This window comes from Sciurus carolinensis, chromosome 17 (genome assembly GCF_902686445.1).
Source record: "Sciurus carolinensis chromosome 17, mSciCar1.2, whole genome shotgun sequence".
NCBI classification, from domain to species: Eukaryota; Metazoa; Chordata; class Mammalia; order Rodentia; family Sciuridae; genus Sciurus; species Sciurus carolinensis.
This window is the reverse complement of record NC_062229.1, coordinates 64,378,071-64,400,066: the sequence shown is the minus strand read 5'-3', so window position 1 is coordinate 64,400,066 and position 21,996 is coordinate 64,378,071. Positions and strand designations below refer to the sequence as shown.

At 44.1% G+C, this 21,996-nt stretch overlaps 1 protein-coding gene across 13 annotated transcripts in view; it reads left to right on the top strand.

Annotated features, from left to right (window-relative positions):
- Magi1 (membrane associated guanylate kinase, WW and PDZ domain containing 1) overlaps positions 1 to 21,996 on the top strand; it is a 657,940-nt gene that overhangs the window by 499,884 nt on the left and 136,060 nt on the right. For all 13 annotated transcript variants that reach the window (XM_047532133.1, XM_047532132.1, XM_047532135.1 and 10 more), the window contains exon 3: positions 16,664 to 16,783. In XM_047532133.1, the coding sequence (XP_047388089.1) occupies positions 16,664 to 16,783 (120 nt within the window). The remainder of the gene's footprint in view (positions 1 to 16,663; positions 16,784 to 21,996) is intronic.

Genomic DNA, 21,996 nt, shown 5'->3' with positions numbered 1-21,996 from the left:
GAAATAAAGCAGAGAAATCTTTGAAATCAGACTGGCTAGAAATGGGTCAATTTCTGTTAAAATTTGAGGAATAATTTGTTGTTCATACATAATAATTATTCCAAGTCACTTATAATAGTAAGGATTTCTGCTTGATTTTATTTTTTAAAAACTGGCCAATATTTTCCTGTTGGTGTCTTTGATATTTCATGTAGTTCTCTAATAAGAATAATTTGTTTAAAAGCCAGTGGTGGTACACACCTGTAATCCCAGCAACTCAGGTGACTGAGGTGTGAGGACTGCAAGTTCAAGGCCAGCCTCAGCAACTTAGCGAGGCCCTAAGCAACTTAGAGACCCTGTCTAAAATAAAAAAATAAAAAGGGCTGAGGATGTAGCTCCATAATAAAGCACCCCTGTGTTCCATCCACAGTCCTAAAAAAAAGAAAAAAAACCCAAGTGTGGGTGGAGCCTGGAATTTTGGTTAATCATATCAGCACTGACTTCTGTTCCTTAGTGTGTACATTTCTAAAGCAGATATTTAGAATCATTAGTGATTCATTTTTCAAAGAAAATTTTATTGTTTAAAGCCACAGATTTCTTTTTTTTTTTTAATTTTTGGTAGTGCTGGGGATTGAACCCAGGGCCTTGTACCTGCTGCATGCTCTATTACTGAGCTACATCCCCAGCCTTTAACAGTCAGAATGAAAGATAATAGCGTATGTGATTCCTCTCTCCGGAAAGTATGGTCTATACCGTGAAATGAGCCCCTGTTACAGCAGGAGCATATCTACACAGTGTGAGAATATAATTGCTCATTGAAAAACGAACAAATTGAAGTGAGTGCTGTCACGGTTAATCTCCATCATTTTGCATTCACTCCAAGTCCATGGGTTTTTGAATTGTAGTGTGTAGTTGCAGAGATAATTAGGAAGTATTATATAAGGTAATGATAGCTCTCTGGGGGTCAAGGCGGTAATTCATTTTTCCAGGAATCTGCAAAGGCCATGTTTCATGGGGAAAGCATGAGGGGTGAGGAACACCAGCAGTCCCAAGAGTGAGTTCAGCTGCCCAGGAATCTGCCCTAAGGGATGGTCAAGTTCAAGTTCATGTTTCTGAGTGTTCGCTCATGAGACGCTTGTTGAATGTTGGAGCTTTGGGTACCATGCGTGAAGCCTCTTAAAGGTCACCACTGGTATGAATAGTGGGGAAAGTCATGTGACAAAGTGGGAAGAAGACTTGAGGTTTTATGCTATTCACTTGGTACCCCGTCTTCCACACTGTGCTCTGGGGAGAAATTGTACTGTTCCCACTATGTTTTCATTGTTGCTATAAAGGCCACGGGCAAGTAGTACAGCATGCACTTACTTTTCTTTGGCCTAGGCTTAATTTTGTTGTTGTTGTTGTTAGTGGGGATTGAACCCAGGGGCGCTTAACCACTGAGCCACATCCCCCATCCTATTTTGTATTTTATTTAGAGACAGGGTCTCACTGAGTCATTGAGCGCCTCGCTAAGTTGCTGAGGCTGGCCTTGAACTGGCGATCCTCTTGTCTCGGCCTCCCCAGCTGCTGGGATGACAGGCGTGCGCCACTGCACACAACTTGGTCGAGGTTTAATTTGTACCCATCTCCTCTTTGTTCTTTCAAGGTGTTATATTATAGGCTACATAACATTCCCTTTTGTTTCCTTTGACATAGCCATGTCCATAGTTGATGGGGGACAAAGTAAAATTGACACATTTCATGAGTATTTGGCTGTACACCTGAGAGGACTCAGAAACTATCATGCCTAAGTAAACTGAGAACCCAGGTGTTTATTCATTTATTTATTTTTAAATATTTTAGTTGTAGATGGACACAATACCTTTATTTATTTATTTTCTATGTGGTGCTGAGCATGGAACCCAGTGCCTCACACGTGCTAGGCGAGCGCTCTACCACTGAGCCACAACCCAGTGCCCCCCTGGTATTTTAATGAACATACATACCTTTATTCCTCCTATCCTTCTTGAAATTTCTCTTACAATTGCTGAATCTTGGTGCTAGATCTACATTGTTGTCTTTGTCTGGGGCTCTAAGTAGTATTGTTTCAATAAATAAGTATCACATTCATTCAATCAGGGAGTTGGTCACATGACAAATACTGTAGTTGACGTGGAGTTAGTGAGTTTTCAGATATGGACATTTTTGTTCCATTGAATAGGGCATTTTCTTGTGAATCAATGCTGTGCTTGTGCTTAATGACAGATGACCAACCATTGAGTACAGGGATACTGTATACAGACTGATGGCTTCGTCATTTCTTCTCAAAATAATCTGTAGAGTTGTGATCAGCAGTTTGTCTATATACATGCAAAAGGCTTTGAAAACCTTAAAGGTAGAAAATTGTGTGAAGGTAGGAAAAATAGGCCTTTTCTGAAGAATTAAATCAGGCATTAGATGTAGAAAACCTGCATTCCATGTTAGTAGGAGTAGGATAGTAGCTGATCAGTAGGTAGGTTCATTTCTTTTCTGTTTTTGCTAACAGGGATTGAACCCAGGGGCACTTCACCCCCATCCCTTTTTATTAATTCTAATTAGTTAATGAAGGATATGGAAAATAACATCCCCCAAGGAAAGGGGATTGACTGTCCCCAGGGAGAAGGGAGGACAGTGGGGGTCCCAGGAGAGAGAAGGTAAAGGTTAGTCCCTGGACCCTGGACATTCATCCCTTCCCAGTGACAGCAAGTCCCAGGAGGAAGGAGGCAACCCAATGGACTCTGGGCTCCCGATTGTCATCCCAGTAACAATGAGTTTCAAGCTTTTACAACTGTTTTCCCGAGTTAGAATGAGTTTCGGGGTTTTACAACTGTTTTCCTGAGTTAGATCTTTAACCTGCTCAACTAGTTTCCTGACTTCCCAACTGGCATGCCATCAATCTCTAATGATCAAGTCACACTGAACATTCTGCTATGATTAACTCTCATTAAGATCTATGAGAAGCAGGCCCCTATTCTAATCAGTTGCCGTTTCGTCCCCTGAAAATGTGCCATGTACCATTCTACCGCTGCTTAATAAAGACAGCGTGTGATCCGAGGTCTGCTCCAGGTCTGGTTATTTTTGGTTATGGTTATACCTGACAGTAGAATGCACTTTGACACATCGCACATAAATGGAGTATAACTTCTCATTCTTCTGATTGTACATGATATAGAGTTATACCAGTCATATAGTCGTATATGCACATAGTGTAATAGTGTCTGATTCATTCTACTGTCCTCTCTACCCCCACACCCCCTCCCCTCCCTTCAGTTCCCTCTGACTAATCCAAAGTACCTCTATTCTTCTTTAGCCTCTGCCTTTTGTGAATCAGCACTCGCCTATCAGAGAAAACATTTGGACTCTGGGTTTTTTGGGATTGGCATATTTTGCTTAGCATGATATTCTCCATCTCCATCCATTTACCTGCAAATGCCATGATTTCATTCTTCCTTAAGGCTGAATATATTCCATTCTGCCTCCCCAGCCCTTTTTTATATTTATTTAGAGATAGGGTCTCACTGAGTTGCTTAGGGCCTCGCTAAATTGCTGAGACTCGCTTTGAGCTTGCAGTCCTCCTGCCTCAGCCTCCTAAACCACTGAGATCATAGGCATGTGCCATCATGACTGGCTCTTTTTGTTTGTTCGTTTGTTTTAAACCCTTGAAGCACCAAGGATTGGACCAGGATTGCTGGCCAGCCCTCTACCACTGAGCTACCCACCCCCAGCTCTTTTTCACAATAATTTCCCTTTAATAGCACAGAGGATGTGGTGATAGTAATGGGGTGCTGCTGCTATTTCTGTGACTAATGTTTCCTGAAGGCACAGCATTTCGTGTCTTATGGCTTGAATACAAACCCTAAGAGGCTTGTATTACTATTCACATTCTAGAGCTGAGGGGATCCTAGGCCAATAGTATTGAACGTGTAAGTACCAGGGCTGGGATTTAAACGCACCAAGTCCAGTTTTAGATTTTACACTGATTTCTCTAGTCTGGTGCCATTCTAGAGCTGTAGATTACTGCAGATTTCAGGAAGAGGGTAAGACATGGTGGTTTCTGACCTCACCCTTCCTCTGGGTTCCAACACTGGGAGGGCTCATGGAATCAGTTGTTAAATTGTTGAAGTGTGAATTTTACCATGTGTTATTTTTTATGGAAATGGAGCAATTCCTCTAGTAAATGGTACTGTCCATGAGAGCAGAGACCGGATCTTACATATTTGTGCATCTAAATAGTGTGCTATAAATAGATATATATGTGTATGTATATATACATATCTATATATCTATACATATTTATATCTATACACACACTATGTACGTGCACGTATACATGTATTCTACTATGTGTATATTTGCATATATATGCAGAATTCCATATGAGTATTAATTATATATGTGTACATATATGTGTATATATAACATACATTATATAGCTATATATATTATACATGTGTAATATATATGGAGAGAGAGAAGAAATTTTCTTCAATACTAGGAGTGTACCCAGGAGTACGATACCACTGAGCTACATCCCAGCCCTTTCCATTTTTTATTCTGAGAACAGGGTCTCACTAAGTTGGTAATAAGATAACTCTGAACTTGCCACCTGCCTTGGCGTCCCAAGTAGCTGAGATTTCAGGCATGCGCCACCATGCCTGGCTAGAGTGTAATATTTTTAACAGCTTTATTGGTATACAAATTTCCATTCACACCATAAAATGCATCCTTTTAAAGTGGGCAGTTCATGGGTTTTTTATTCATAGAACCGTGCAACCATTATAATGATTTAATTATAGAATATTTTCATTACACCCCAAGGAAGCCATATGCCCATTAGTAGTCACTCCTGATTTTTTTTTTTTTTTCTTCTTCTTCTTCTGTTTTAAACTAAGAGAGAAGGCTGTCAAATAGTGGAAATAGGAAGCATTCAGCATTGGGGGTGCACCATCACCTAATTTGTTAAAGCTTGATTTTCTTAGTTAATCAAGTCTCTTCACCAAAATGATCATTTTCTATCACATGCTTTGGAAAATTATCTGGTTGAAATGGTTGGCAATTAGTCCATTTTATACAAACAATTGCTGTGATTAATTCAGAGAGAGTAAGAGTATTACCTCTCGTAATGGAGACACTCCTCTGGTCTAATCCCCAGTTATCATAGACAACCTTAAGATAGGACCGGGGCAGTCCTGATGAGTTCCTCTCAGGAAGAAAATGCCGCAAGATAATCCTCAAAGGTTGATTTTTTGATAAGCATATTTTTGATGCTAAAGATCCTTATCCTTTATTTCCTGAGTGCCTTTAATGCGTTTTGGAATGAAGAGGTGGCAGCTTGAGAATTTTGCTTTTCCCTTTTTAATGAAGGCAAGGTTGCTGTGAGTTTACACGTGCCAAAGTTGTCTCCCCTGTGTAAAGGGGGAGAGGGATGAATTCTCTGGTTCAAGTTCTTACTCGCGTTTCCTGTTGGAGTCTGCTCTAGTTCAACTGATTATTCTGCTGGGGAGCAGATAGGACGCAGCTTCTGAGCATCCTGGGAGGTCTATATCAGCTTTCTTGTCCCCTACCCTCACCTCTACAACCCAGCCAGCCTCGCTTTTCTTTAATGAGGACAGTTATTAGCTCCTCCCCTTCCGGCTTGTACCCCACTCTGCGCCCCATCCCATCCTAGTCTCTCTTTCAAGAACAGATGTTTTGCATTGCTCTGTGCCATAAAAACCTGGATTCAAATCTTGGTTCTGCCCTTTACCAACTGCGTCATTTTAGACAAATCACATAATCCCCGCACCCCTTTCTGCCTGTTTTCTTATCTGTGACCTGGGAATAATATTCCTTATTTTATGGGGCTATTGCAAATGTCCAATGAAATAGTGCATTTAAAGTATAAAGGTTGGCCTAGATTCAGATCTGGTTTTTTTGTGAATGAAATTTGGGGGAGGATGGTGACTGGGGATTGAACTCGGGGGCACTGGACCACTGAACCACACCCCCAGCCCTATTTTGTATCTTATTTAGAGACAGGGTCTCACTGAGGTGCTTAGCACCTTGCTTTTGCTGAGGCTGGCTTTGAACTTGGGATCCTCCGGTCTCAGCCTCCCAAGCTGCTGAGATTACAGGTGTGTGTGCGCCACAGCACCCGACCTGAATGAAACTTTTATTTATTTATTTATTTTTTTTGTGGTGCTGGGAATCGAACCTGTGGCCTTGTGCTTACAAGGCAAGCACTTTACCAATTGAACTATCTCCCCAGCCCTGAATGAAACTTTTTTAAAAGCTTCCCATTTGCTGAGGATCTGTATCCTTGCACATGAGTTGATTTGTTCCTCCTCACCATTCCGCAGATCAGTCAGAGCAGTGGATGCCCTTCCTGCTTAACAGACGAGGGCACTGAGTGCGTGAAAAGAAGTCGTCCAATATCAACCACGTAGTGTAGTGGCACGGCTGGACTGGGCTGGTTCTTCTTCCCCCAGCATCTTGCGCTGGAGTTGTCTGAAGCCTCTGCTAATTATCGGGAGCCTTCTGCTTGCCAGAGGTGAACACATGCCCTCCTTTGGCATTGCCGTGTGATTTACTCTGCTGTCTGCAGAGTCCCCATTTTTCCTTGCCATCATGTGAATCTCCTTACAAGGTAACACGGAGTCCACAATCTCAGAACCCAGGGCCACTGGCCTCAGGAAAAGGTGGCAGGGGTGGTTCTTGGGTGCTCAACCACGGAGCCACATCCCCAGTCCTTGTTGTATTTTATTTAGAGACAGGGTCTTGCTGAGTTGCTTAAGGTCTCCATGTTGCTGAGGCTGGCTTTGAACTCGCAATCCTCCTGCCTCAGCCTCCTGAGCCGCTGGGATCACTGGCACGCACCACCGCACCTGGCCAGGTGGGCCCTCTTGAACTGCTTGGATATGGTGCTTAAAACTTGGTTCCCTTCATCTCCAGTCACAGTTGTAGAGAAAAGCACTAGACGGAGGGGCACCAGGTGAGGTGCTCCTGTCTCTGATGTTGGGGCTGCATTGCTCGTCCATCAGCATAGCGGGAGCAATGGCAGGTCCTTATTTATTCCAGGTGTTTAGATGTGCTCTGCTCATGTGTTTCCTGTGCCTCCATCACACAGGGATCCCATTTGCAGGCCAGGGACTTCTGGGCTCCCGTGTGCGCGTTGTAGCTATGGTGAAATCGTTGTCCTTAGGCACCTGCTGCTGAGCGGCTTGACAGTGTTCCCGTCAAGACTGAGTTACCGAGTATTCTGTTTTAAGATCCAGCATAGAAAAGAACCAGGGGACCCTTTCTGACCTTTGTGAGGGTGGTCAGAGAGAGGGAGTGCCCAGGAGTGAGAAAGGCGCTTCTAGGGGAGATCAGCTCCCTGCGTCCCAGGTGACCTTCCTTCCTCACCAGGGGAAGGTGTTTGTAGGAACTCTAAACAACTGGACATCAAAACTTGAGTCCTGACTCTGTTAAAACTGGGTTGACCCCTTCATCTCTGTTTATTTTATAATGCCCTCGGGGATGACAATCCAAGTCCCTTTTGTGTTCCCATTTATGATGAGGCATGGGTTTAGGTTGAGGACAGGGAGTGTCCCTTTCCAGCTCTGTTCTGATAATGTGCACTTGGGGTCGGAGGCAGGGTGTTGCTCCGTGACATTAACAGTTTGAGTCACATTTATTCCTGTGAACCTTCCAAGTCCACTGAACTATCACATCTGAGGCTGCTGGCATTCTGGATTTTCACTTTTTCTCTCTGGCTTTCTTTCTTTCTTTTCTTTTTCTCAGGTACTGGGGATTGATCCCAGGGGCATTTAACCACCGAACCACATCCCCAGCCCTTTTTTACGTTTTATTTTGAGACAGGGTCTCGCTTTGTTCCTGAGGCTGGCTTTGAACTCGCGATCCTCCAGCCTCAGCCTCCTGAGCTACTGGCAATGCACCATAATTATTTCCTTCTTATGTGACTATATTTCAAATGTTTGGAAAGTATTTGGGTTGGAATGGAAATCATGGAGTAAATAGTGCTGCTGATCCTCAGATTGATTGAGAAGTAGGCAACTGTGTGGATTTGGGGGAAGAATACCCCATTCCCTGCTCCATCTCCATGGAGTAAAGCATGAATATCATGAGGTTGTCCTGGATACCTGATGGGTACCCACCATTCCTAACAAAGGCCAGGACTGTGCCATGGGACACAGCAATGACCTGTTGAACACGGAGGCTGCTGAAGTGACTTTGATCTTTTGAAGCCTTGTTGGATTTTGATAAGCAGGGCCCAGGTTAACTTAACAGCAGGTGGTATTTTTGAGTATGAACGGTTTAATCTGAATGGGTGACGAGGTCCCTGTGAACAGTCTGGCCCTGAGACCATTTGGACAAGGTGTCGAGTAAGATCTTGGATCGGATGGCTGGTCCTGAAACCTGATGGTGTTGGGGGACACTAACCAGTAGGAAATGGCTTATCAGTGTTTGATCACTCGCCTTTTCTTTTGGGTGCCTGAGCTGGATATTTCGAGGGAATTTTCTAGAATCAGAAGAGGTGGCGCCTGGGCTCCCTGTCCTATTTCCTTTCTCGGGCCACGGTTTGTGGGATTTGATGATTGGGAAGGTCACTGGCTGATATCCTCAGCAAGGGTCAATGAAGACAAGTATACTCTTAAGTTTACGAACCGTAAAATGTGCACAAGCAGCAAATAGCCACTCCAGCTTTGCTGAGTGAACTCTGGGGGCAGGGCTAATTCCTCCTGAGACATTCAGAAGGACAGAGCTCAAACTAATTAGGTAAGTCATGATCTGGTGGCGGAAAGCGTTGGTAGTATTCACTCTTCTGAACAACTCTTGTAGCATTTTAATGTGTAAGAGGGACTCTGTTGAATGAGAACGGTTTGTGGTTTCAAAGTCAAAGCAGGTGGAAAAATAGTCCCACCTTCCCCTCAGCTTAATTTGCATGTATTCCTCTTCATAGCTGAAGGGAGTGGTATTGGCCTTGATGTTGGTTTCCTATGCTTTGGAAACCTTGGGGCATATTGTCTGCGTGATTCAACCAGAGCCTGTAATTCTTTTCCATCTTTCTGTGAAGACTATTAATATTGAAGATATTTGGGTAGAATGCCCAAGAATCAGGTCTTAAAATATTTCTGAAATAATAATTGTAATCAGTTTGTAAAATGCCAAAACAACCCCCTGCCCGTTGGAACAGTTCAGAATGTGGGAGGTCTGTAAGAAAGAAATGATTCCTTCATCTTAGCCCATTTCAGGAACTACTCTCCTATGGTTACTGGTGTTAAAGGGTTAGTTGTGTTCCACCCATTGAACAGGCAGTAGCCACAAGACTTGTACATTTTTTAAAAACTGAAATGCAACAATAGTGTATATTTTATGCTGTGACTTGCTTTTATCATTTCAGTGCATGTTATGAGCATTGCTTTTGGCAACCATGTACAGGTCTAAGCCTTATTTACCATTTACTCTTATATAGCTTCTGAGGAAGATATATTGAGCCCATTGCATTCAATCCGTGTATTCATGAAGGTCTTTTAAAATTGTTTTTTGTTTTTTTGTTGTTGTTGTTTTGGTACCAGTGAACCCAGGGGTGCTTAACCACTGAGCCACACCCCCACCCCTTTTTGTGTTTTATTTTGAGACAAGGTCTTACTAAATTGCTTATGGCCTCGCTAGGTTGCTGAGGCTGGCTTTGAACTTGCGATCCTCCTGCCTCAGCCTCCATGTCACTGGGATTACAGACATGCACCTAGCATGAAGAGGGTTTTGTTTTGTTTTGTTTTTTTCTTTTTGGTTGTTTTTTGTTTTTTTGAGTACAGCTGCTTTCATTTGGGTCTTATTTTATTTTGCTTTGTTACTTACAAACCACATTACTTCCACAAATATCTAAGGATGTCTTTCCAATAGGAATCAAATTGAAATGTTTTAGGACCAAACATAAGAGTTTGGCCAGATCATTTTTCAAAAGCATTGGAGAGTTTTTGGAAGGAAGATTTCCTTACAGCAGTTCAAGATGCCTTGCTGCCTCCCACGTCTGTTTCTTGTTACCCTGAGCACCAGGAATGCTCTGGGGCGTTGTGTTGAACGTAGTGTAAAACAGGCAACCTGAGTATCATCCCACTTTAGAGCTTTACTGGCCCATCTGCTTGCCCTGAGCCACGTGTAGCTACTTAAGTTCAAGATAAATAACATCAATAAAGTTTTAAAGTCAGTTCCTCCACCTCCGTAGCCACTTTGCAGCAGCCACGTGGTAGGGGCTGCCATGGTAGCATCGCCATGAAGCGTTTCCATCATGGTGGGCCACTCGCTCTGTTGAACGAGAAGGACTTAGAGGGCTGGGGAGATAGCTCAGTTGGTAGAGTGCTTGCCTTGCAAGCACAAGGCCCTGGGTTCAAATCCCCAGCACCGCAAAAAAAAAAAAAAAAAAAAAGAGAAGGACTTAGAACGGGGGATGACGTCATGCCGTGACTTAGAACAGGGGATGACGTCATACCATCCGCACCCAGACCAGGACTCTGCCCAAGCTGGTCACATGACCCTGGGCCGCTTCCTTCCCCTCTCCGAGTCTCACCTTCTTCACCCATAAGATGACATACAATGTCAGTCCTTCTGTCTTTGTGAAGATGCAGGGCGATAAGTATCGATGAAGTGCTGGCCTGGGACTCGAGTCACCAAACGTCCAAGAAGTGGAAGCCATTATTCTTTCCCCAGCAGTTCCTGCTCATTTGGTCTTTCTTTCTTTTATTTCTGAAGAGGAGAGCTGCCGGCCCCAAGCTAATGACTGCAAGATCTGCAAGATCTGGCTGGCCTCGTTTCCAGCTAGACAAGCAGAAAGCGGTATTTTTTTTTTTTTTTTTTTTTTTTTAAATATGTCATCCCTGGGAAACATGATAGAATTTGTTTTACTTCTCTTCTGTCAGGAAGTAACCCTTCTGGCTTTGTTAGGCGCGTGGTTTGTAATAATTGTACCCACCCCAGATGGCTCCTGAAAACCCTTTGAAATGCCATCTGTCAGGCGTGTGTCCAGCAGGCAGCCTGTCATTCTGCTACAAGAAAAGAGGAGGCGGGGCCCTGCCTCGTCCTTTCCCACCCAGCATGGCTGAATGGCGCTGGGAAGGCTGGCCCGGACCCAGCCGCCTGCTCAGAGAGCACCCCAGGAGACCTCCTGCTAGCACACAACTTGGAATGGTTTTGTCTGGGTAATAAGCCCTGAAGGGTTTGTGGGGACTCACCCCCAGCCACCTCCTCCTCTGCATCTCAAAGGCCTCTGGAAGCATATGTATTTACAGGGGAAAGTGGTGTCTTGGGCTAGTTTCCTTTTCCCTCTTAAGATGCAGCATTTCTGAAGTTCCTGATGATTTTAGATCCTTTCAGGAAATGAAGACCCAGGGACAACTGTTGTTTTTAAAGAACATCTGAGAAATCCAATGGGGAAAACGTGGTTGAAAAGAAAAGGCAAAGATAAGATGGCTAATCAGCAGGCAGAACAAGATTGGTCTGGTCTAGGAGGGTGGACTAAACCCAGCAGATCTTTTGTTTGGTTTTATTTTATCCTCCTCTCTATTGAGCGGGTGGATTAAATGATTGGAATTTCAGTATGGAGGCTGTTTGTGGGAGAGGCCATATAGAACAGATTTAAGACAGGCCCGTTCCCAGCATGTCTCAAAGACAGTCTCTGCTTGCTCTGCTCTGGAATTTCCAAGTAGGATGTAGACTGCTTGTGTTTATAAGGAGCTGACTGAACAGCTTTTGCACTTGGCTTCAGGACACCTCAGCCTCCTTCTGGCTGCTGCTGCTTAATCTCCTTTGGGGATCTTCCTCCTCTTTCTGGCTTCAAAAAGTTAGGTCTAGCCAGGTGTGGTGGGCACACCTGTAATCCCAGCGATTCAGGAGGCTGAGGCAGGAGGATCGCAAGTTCAAAGCCAGCCTCAGCAATTTAGTGAGGCACTAAGCAATTCAGTGAGACCTTGTCACTAATAAAATATAAGAAGGGCTGGGGATGTGGCTCTTGGTTAAGTGCCCCTGGGTTCAATCCCCCATATCAAAAAAAAAAAAAAAAAAAAAAAAAGTTAGGTCTTCCTGTTCAACCCAAACTTTGGGACTTCCTTTTCTACGTTCCCTCTTTAGGATTTCTTCTTCAATTTCTTGCCTTCAAATGCCTCTGGTTTACTGACCACTGCTAAGTTTCTGTTGCAGTAGCCACTGGGACCTTCAGGCTCATAAGTCCCTCTCTGCACCAAGGTATCTGCTCACCAGCCTAAGATGTGACAGACAACCTCTACAACCACCCACCCCATAGCCATTTCCTCCTCTTGTTTCAGTCTCTTAATGGCACAGCCCATTCCCCTGGGTCAAAAAAGAACTCAGTCCTTTTTCTTCTTTCTTACATACTACATCCAATCCACCAACCTTACTTCTGTCTTCAAAATATAGACCCAGTGTGATGTGATGAATTGACATATAGTTAACCTATGGACTAAATTGCAGCTATTTAAGATATTCACATGCCGGTCAGGTGCAGTGCCGCACACCTGTCATCCCAGCAACTCTGGAGGCTGAGGCAGAAGGTACGAGTTCAAAGCCAGCCTCAGCAACTTAGAGAGGCCCTAAGCAACTCAGCGAGACCCTGTCTTCAAATAAAATATAAAAAGGGCCGGGGATGTGGCTCAGTGGTTAAGAGCCCCTGGGTTCAATCCCCAGAACCAATACATTTTTAAAATATTCAGTTTTGGGGCTGGGGATATAGCTCAGTGGTAGAGTGCTTGCCTTGCATGCACAAGGCCCTGGGTTCAATCCCCAGCATGGCAAAAAAAGAAAAAAAAAATTCAGTTTCTGTAGTTACTATCTGATTGTGTCTCAGCACCTACATTTTACCCGCCTAGTCCACACCTGACTGTCTCTCTCCAGGTCACTGTGACAGCCACCCAACTGGTCTCCCTGCTTCTCTTCTTGCTTACCTCCTCCCTCTGCCTGCTCTCTGCAAAGCCAAAGATCTTTTAAAAAGAGGTATTAAATTAAGGCACCACCTTGCTCAAACCCTCTGGTGACTTCCCATCTCCCTTAGAATACAGTGACAGTATGAATCATTTGCTGTGGCCTGCATCATCTGGCCCTGGCTTGCACTTCCAGCCTCTTCCATCTCTCTGGTACAAGGGCACCCGCCCTTTAAAAAAAAAAAAAATGTTCTTTTGAGATATGCATGACAGTAGAGTGTTTTTAGTTTAGTTTTGTGTTTTTTCTCTTTTTTGGTACCAGGGATAGAACCCAGGAGTGCCTAGCCACTGAGCCACATCCCCAGCCCTTTTTTATATTTTATTTAGAGACAGGGTCCCACTGAGTTGCTCAGGGCCTCACTAAGTTGCTGAGGCTGGCTTGGGACTCTGGATCCTCCTGCCTCAGCCTCCTGAGCTGCTGGGATTATAGGCTTGCACCACTGTGGCCAGCAGTAGAGTGTATTTGACATATCATTCACGCATGGAGTATGTCTTATTCTGATTAGGATCCCAGTCTTGTGGTTGTCCATGACGTGGAGTTTCACTGGCAGATGTATTCTCCTCTCTTTCCCCTCCCCCAATGTGCCGCCTATTTCCACATCAAAGCCCTTAGCAGACCCTCTGCCTGGGAGGCTTTCCCCTCACCTGGCAGGAGACAGGCCTTCCCTGCTCACCTATCTGAACTTGCTCCCCAACCCCTCACCTTGCCCCTGACCCCCAAAAAGCACTCCAACCCAAATGCCCACATGGCTCCGAGATTCTAACTTTAACCCACAGAAACATTAGTTCCTCCTGAAATTATATGCTGCGTGTCTTCACGAACATATTTATTGTCTCTCAAATTAAAAGCAGCTCAACTCACAGTAGCTAAACCATGGAACCAACCTAGGTGTCCTTCAGCAGATGAATGGCTGTAGAATCTGTGGTACATCCATATGATGGAATATTACTCAGCCTTAAAGAAGAATGGAATGATGGCATTTGCTGATAAATGGATGGAACTGGAGGCTGTCATGCTAAGTGAAATAAGCCAGTCCCCAAAAGCTAAAGGTGGAATGTTCTCTCTGATATGCGAATGCTAATTCACAATAAGGGGTAGGGGTAGGGAAGAATAGAGTCACTTTAGATTAGGTAGAGGGGAGTCAAGGAAAGGGCAGGGGTATGGAGGTAGGAAGGATAGTAGAGTGGAACAGACCTTATTACCTCACGTACTTATATTGAGTGCATGACCGATGTGATCCTACAGCATGTCCAATCAGAAAGATGAGGAATTATACTCCATTTATGTACGATTTATCCAACTGCATACATGCATTCTACTGTCATGTGTAACTAATTAGAATAAGTAAAAAGTCAATAAAAATAATAAAATATAAATTTCAGTAAGGCAGGGACTTTGTCTTGTTCCCCAGTGTTTTCCCAGTGCCTAAATTAGTGCTTGGCATTCATGGGGGAATGGGTGGTTCAGCACAGATTTATTAAATGATTGAAATGTGGTGACATCTGTACACACATATACATAGAGACACATATACCACACCAGGTTATTACAGTGGGATTTTAACCTTCAGAGTCTATGAACTCACTTCATTCCAACAATAACATCAAGGACAAAATCTACTCCCAATGATTGAACTCAGCCCTCTCAAAGGATTATTTCATTCAGTACCTGCGGTGCAGGTATTGTTGTTAACCCCGTTTTGCAGTGGAGGATGCTGGGAAGTAACGGAAGCTCAGGAACTTGTCCAAGACCATCACCTGGGGAGCCAGACTGTGAACTTGCCCTTCCCACCCGGACCCCCCGGGTCTCCAACAGTATATGATACTCTCTTTATTTACACGGCACCTGCTGGGTGTCTGCCTCCTGAGATGGAGGTTTAAAAGCCACGAAGGACCTCTCATCCATCAGGGTGCCAGGAATGGGAACAGGTTAGGAAAGAGTGTTGGAGTAGACTTCTGGACACTTCACAAGCAAGCGTCTTCGCCAGAAAGCCCCTGTGTGCTGAGCGTGAGAAGGAACCCTGGAAATAGGAATAAGTCGCAGCTATTTAGGATTCTCAGATTACAGATGTTTTTAAATTGGGTGCATTTAAAAATGTATTTAGCCTGAGTAAAGTATGTGGTAATTCTTTTTTTGTGTGAGGGTGGGGAGGGAGTACCAGGGATTAAACTCAGGGGCACTCAGCCCCTGAGCCACATCCCCAGCCCTTTTTTATATTTTATTTAGAGACAGGGTCTCACTGAGTTGCTTAGGGCCTCACTAAGTTGCTGAGGCTGGCTCTGAACTCATGATCCTCCTGCCTCAGCCTCCCGAGCTGCTGGGATTATGGTGTGCATCACTGCACAGTGTGATAATTCTTGAGTTTTTCGACTTCCAGGAATTCTGGATATCCAAGGTGGATGTGGGGATGTGGTCATTACCTAGGCAGGGGTACTTTGTTCTGTTGGGAACACACTTGTAATCCCAGCAACTTGGGAGGCTGAGGCAGGAGGATCAAGAGTTCAAAGCCAGCCTCAGCCAAAGCAACTCAGTGAGGCCCTGTCTCTAAATAAAATACACAATAGGACTGGGGATGCGGCTCAGTGACTGAGTGCCCCTGAGTTCAATCCTTGGTATCCACCCACCCCCCCAAAAAAAAAAGATTGGGTGGTTCCAGCAACATTAAGGCTGTGGGTTACATATAGTGGGTTCTTTAATTACTTTAAAGTAGAAGGGAGAGAATCCTAGGAATATGGGGAAATGGCTTATTTTACAGAAAATAAGCAATATAATCAGCCCCATCGATGATAAAGGCTGGCAAGCCTGAGCTGCATTGTCTTCTTTAAGTGCTGGGAGCAGAAATCACATTTTTGTGCTCCTTGATGGTCATTGACTCCCAGTAGACACTGCACGCGTGCTCCTTAGTTCATTTTTTTCCTTGGGGACGTGTGTACCACCTTCAGCTCAGTGTGCCACACTGTGGGTCCAGGCTGGCTCCACAGCCGAGCTCTGGAGCTAGGTGACTCAAGTACTCCCAAGGTTCCACATCATTTCCTCCCCGGTGGCATTCACCAGCCATTGAGACTGTGGCCAGGACCATGCAGGGGGAGAGGTTTTCTACCACGTGCAAAGTCCCCTCTCCTCTCGCCAGACTCAAGGGTGGCCTCTTCTCACCCAACGTATTCATTACTGGAGGAGCAGCAGCGGTTGAATCGCTGGGAGGTGTCCAAGCCCAGATCTTGTGCAACTGCCTTTCTCTGCTGATGTGTTGCTGCAACAGTGTCATTTTCTCCAAAGGGCTTATTACGCTGGAACTTGCCGGATGTATTGAGGAAGGAGCAGAAGGGTTCTGAGGCACGTGATAAAAATACAAACCCCTTAGGCGCTGAGCTTCGAGTGGATGGTTTTTTGTATTGGCTGGAGTCCTAAAAGCTGCTGATGGTGAATGTCACCTCTTTGGTTCAGTGCATGTCACACAATAGTGAACCCCCCCCCCAGGTGACCTCTCTGGCTGGGTTTCCACTTTCTCTTGCTATAGGGTCACGCTGAGGGTGCTCTTTTAAAAGGAGCACCCTCTCCCTGGGCGCTGTCTGGGCAGAGAAGTCACCCGTTGCAGGCATGCTGGCCGAGCAGGTTGGCTTAATTACACCTGGATGTGGAACTTCCTGTTCTCCCTGGCTGATGGCATCTACGCCCTTGTCGTTTCTGCTTGCAGGCACAACCCGATCTCCGCGAGAAGGAGAAGTGCCTGGCGTGGATTACAACTTTCTGACTGTGAAGGAGTTCTTGGACCTCGAGCAGAGCGGGACTCTTCTGGAAGTCGGCACCTATGAAGGTGAGGAGCTCTGTGTTTGCAGGAGAACGCGCCTCAAGGTGCTGGGGGCTTTGTCCTCAGCCCTCTAGGACTTTGGGTTCACCCTAATATGATCAACAGTGATGATACAATATATGGAATAAGGCTTTGTGGAGTACTTTCCAAATAGTTTGCTTTGCTCCATAAGTTTTCTCTTTTAGTTTAGTAAGTGTGTATATTCTGTGCTTTCATATGGGTATTAAAGTATATGGGTATAGCATGGTATTCTAAAGAACAGGAAGAAGAAACATGGAACATGGATGATGTTGTTTTGATCTTATAGGAATGAAATAACATGTTTACCACAAATTGTTTCTTTCTTTCTTTCTTTTTTTTTTTTTTTTTTTTTTTTTGGTACTGGGGATTGAACCCAGGGCACTGGACCACTGAACCACATCTCCAGCTCTCTTTTATATTTTATTTAGAGACAGGATCTTGCTGAGTTGCTTAGGGCCTCACTAAGTTGCTAAGTTGAGGCTGGCTTTGAACTTGCGATCCTCCTGCCTCAGCCTCCCGAGCCGCTGGGATTACAGGTGTGTGCCACAGAGCCTGGCTGGTTGCGATTTTTTAAAATAGAAAATACATAGTTCATAAAGAAAAGTATTTAAAAAGTATTTGGTAAGGAATCTCCTTTATATGCCTGTCTCCCAATCGTCTGATCTCCAACTCGGCATTACCAACAGTGTTACTGATAACGGTGGTTACTGATCACTTCTCTGAAGTTTTTAATGTAAAGGTAAACATGTACATACATGCGTGTATGTACACCTGTGTGGGTTCTTATATCTCCTGTTTTGCACAGAAGGTAGTTTACAAGACCTGCTGTTCAGTACCTTGCTCTTTTCACCGCGTCTTGATAGATCTTTGCGATTCCGCAGGAGGCCCCTTCTTGTTATTTTCTTTTTATAATGGATAATTTCTTTGTTTGGGCACATCATAATTTATTTAACTGGTTTCCTCTGGATAAGATTTTAATCCACACATAGTGATTGTGGATGTTTATGGGACACAGTGTTGCATTTCGATACATGTATACAATGTATACTGGTCAGATCAGGGCAGTTGGCCGTTTCCATCACCTCGGTTAACCCTCAGTTTATCATGACTTTGCACTGGGACTATTCAAAATCCTCTCTCCTTACTTTTTTTTTTTGGGGGGGGCATACCAAGGATTGAACTCAGGGGCACTTGACCCCTGAGCCACATCCCCAGCCCTATTTTGTATTTTATTTAGAGACAGGGTCTCACTGAGTTGCTTAATGCCTCGCTTTTGCTGAGGCTGGGTCTTGCTGAGTTGCTTAAGGCCTCACTAAGTTGCTAAGTTGAGGCTGGCTTTGAACTTGCAATCCTCCTGCCTCAGCCTCCCAAGTCACTGGGTTTACAGGTGTGCACTACCTCACCTGGCAGCTATTTTGAAATATAGAAGTAATTGCTGTCAGCTATAGTTACCCGAGACAGAATAGAACATTGAAGTGATTCCTGTTATCCAGCTGCAGTCCTGTGGAAATAAACCATCCTGTCCATGAGCTCCCTCCTTGATTCCCTTCTCAGCCTCTAATAAATGCAGCCTTTCTATCCATTTCCTTGAGATTAACGTTTGTAGCGTCCACAGACAGGTGTGACCATGAAAGATTGGCCTTTCTGGGCTGGAGTTATTTTTCTTAATGTCCCCTATTTTCATCCATATTACCACCAATGACAGGATTTCATTCTTTTTATGGCTGAATAATATTCCATTGTGTAGATAAATCTCATTTCCTTTATTCATTCATGTGTCCATGGACACACAGGTGGATTCCACATCCTGGTTATTGTAAATAGCAGTAAACATGAGAGTGCAGATATATCTTCAACATAGTGATTTATTTTCCTTTGGATATAGATTTGATGGTTGAATTGCTGGATCATATGGTAGTTCTACCTCTCGTTTTCTAAGGAACCTCCGTACTGTTTTTTATAATGGCCAGACTAATTTACATTCAGTATGCAAGGGTTCCCCTTTCTCTGCATCTTTGCTAGTATTTGTTTTCAGTATTTAAACATTATTTCTTTTAGTTGTAAATGGACACAATACCTTCATTTTATTTATTTATTTTTATGTGGTGCTGAGGATTGAACCCAGTGCCTCATATGCTAGGCAAGCGCTCTACCACTGAGCCAGAACCCCAGCCCCTGTTTTTGGTCTTTTTTATAGTTATCATTCTAACAGAGTGAGGTGATACTATGATTTTGATGATTACTGATTATAAGAATCCTTTTTTTCCTACCTGGGTGCAGCAGCACATACCTGTAACCCCAGCAGTTTGGGAGGCTGAGGCAGGAGGATTGTGAGTTCAAAGCCAGCCTCAGCAACTTAGTGAGGCCCTAAGCAACTCAGTGAGACCCTCTCTCTAAATAAAATATAAAAGAGGGCTGAGGATGTGGCTCAGTGGTTAAGTAGTGCACCTGGGTTCAGTCCCTGGTACCAAAAAACAAAGAAAGAAAGAAATTCTTTTTTTTTCTTCTTGGTCATTTGCATATCTTCAAAATGGTACATTTTTAAAAACAATACCTAGCTTGATTTTTCTTTAGAGTGTTGTTTGTGAAGGAAGTACAATGCTATTAATTAGGTGGATTTACTAATCATATTATGGTTATATGTTTCTCTTTATAAAAAACTCTTAAAATTTAGATTTATTGGATAATTGGAAGGGCATTTTAAAGATCATGCTTAAAAAGAGAGGGTAAATAGAAAGCTGATTATTGTTTTATTAGGGACAGTATAGCTTTGATGTGCTAATAGCCTCTATTCCAGGTGGTAACTGAAAGTCAGGTAGTGATCATGCATCTTAGGGGCGCAGTTTCTGGTCTGATATTTTTGGAGGGAAAGGAGGATTACCTTTGTAACTGTTGCTCATTTCCAATTTGTGAATAGACATTGCATAGTGTTTAGATATAAATCAAGTTGCTGCTCGTCACCCTGGGCATATTGTTTTGGGATATTGCTGATTATCAACTTGCTTACTTCCCTAGAAGCCAATGTGACCGTGTAGCTGGTGACCTGGGTGGGGATGTGCACACGATTACGGTCCACCTGCCCTGTGAGGGAGTGGGGGCAGCTAAGGGGCTATCCAGGGAGCTTTTTGTCCCTGGGAAGCTAGTTAAAAATTCAGTGACCACTGGACGGCAGGTGTGAATTCTCTTTGGTTTGCAGAGTGAATCATCCTTATCTGAAATCAGTTATTATGCCAACGTGAGAAGCCTGAATCCCAGATCCACAAAGTGTCCATTGGCATTTTTGGAGAGGACAGCAGGAAGTGTCCCGGGTAGGGAAGGGGAGGCTTGTGATTTGGACGACAGTTTCATGTGGAAAAAGAAGAATAGACTCCCTCTATTCAGATGTTTATGCGACCCTGTATTTAGGTGGTGTAGGATCTTTTTCTCAGGTAAGGTCACCATCGCAACAGGGAATTATCATCACTGAAGTTGTGCCTGGAGTGCTCAGGCCCAGTGGTGTCAAATGACTTTGGCAGGGTTGTCCAGCGGTGCCAGCACACCAGATCGGGAACCAAACCAAGTCTGTTTTTTTCTGAAAACCCCAAGACGAATATTCTGAGTTTAACAAATCACCCATTAGTGCTTCCACCTGACTTCCTGGTGGGTAGCAATGGGGAAGTCAATATTTTCCAGAACACTCTGATGGACTTACGTAAAACTGCATTTCTGCGAATGCTGGTTGGTGATTCTGAAGTTGAAGTTAATCCCCAGATTAACCCATTCCACTTTTTAACCATTTGACTCTACTCTGTTCTCTGACTTTTGACCTTCTACCATATGAGATGACTCATGATTTTTTGTAACAGACTCAAATCTGTTATATTGACTCTCTTTTAAAAATTTTTATTATATTTAGAGACAGAGACTCGCTGAGTTGCTTAGGGCCTCGCTAAGCTGCTGAGGCTGGCTTTGAACTCGAGATCCTCCTGCCTCAGCCTCCCCTGAGCCTCTGGGATTACAGGCGTGCACCACCATGCCCAACTGCTGTATTGACTTTTAATAGTGGAGAGCAAAGTAAAATTCGTATTAAAATTCCAGATACTGCCCCAGGCATAGTGCTGGAGAAATGGTCTGAGAGCTGCTTCTGTCTTGGCCTCCCCTGGACCAGTCCCTGGCCGGCCACTGGTGCGGGCAGGCTCCACGGTCCCAGGGCCTGAGTGATCGTCAGCAGCTCTGTGTTAAGCTGTGTGCCCTGCAGCAAGCTGCTTAAAGCTCCCTATCTACGTTTTCCCTTCAGTAAAATAAGGATAATCATCCTGCTCTCTTATAGGTAGGACTAAATGAGACAATAATTGGAAAGGGCTTAGCCGAGTGTCTGACACACGTAAGCTCTCAATCAGCATTAGCTCTGATATTTACACACATGACTGCTCTGAAATTCCTACTGCTGCGGAGTCCCACCCCCTCGTTCCAGTCGGTAAACCGGTGGATTTGCCAGCAAAACATCTTTATTGACTTCACAGATACTAACGATCTCTTTTACTGGTTTGAATTTTTTTTTTTCTTTCAGCCTCTACTTAGGTCGAGGAGGAAAATCCTGACACTTGACATGCTTTAAAGCAACACACTTGGACTTTTTTAAGTAAAAGTAATTGGTGTACTTGATCGCTGTGCTTCTGATATGTGTTCCCCACCGCCCATGTGCTGTCGGGAGGTGGTAGAACCCTTGAGAGGTGGGGCCTGTTGGAAGTCTTCCAGTCATATGGGGACTGGACAAAATAAATGCTCATTAAATACTTATTGAAATGAATTGCACGTGTATGCATTGCACTTGGAGGGATTATCGGGACCTGGGCCTCTCCTCTCTCTTTTTCTCTCTGCTTCCCAGCCACATGAGGGGAACAGATTGCTCCATGATGTGCCCCCCACTATGACATCTTGTCACACCACAGGCCCAAAGCAAATGGGCCAGCAGGTCCTGGACCAGAATCTCTGAGACTGTGAGCCAAATACATTTCCTCTATTTAAGTGGATTTTATCAGGGATTTTGCTATAGTATCAGAGAGCTGACTAACACAGTGGTGGAACAGCTTCTGTAATAAAGAACTTAAAAATACATTAAGTCCAGGTTGCTTGCCTCCAGATAACCCTTGTTAAAGTATCTAGTGCAGGCGTTCAGAAAGCTTATTCTAAATGGCATGTACATATGGGTTCTTGTT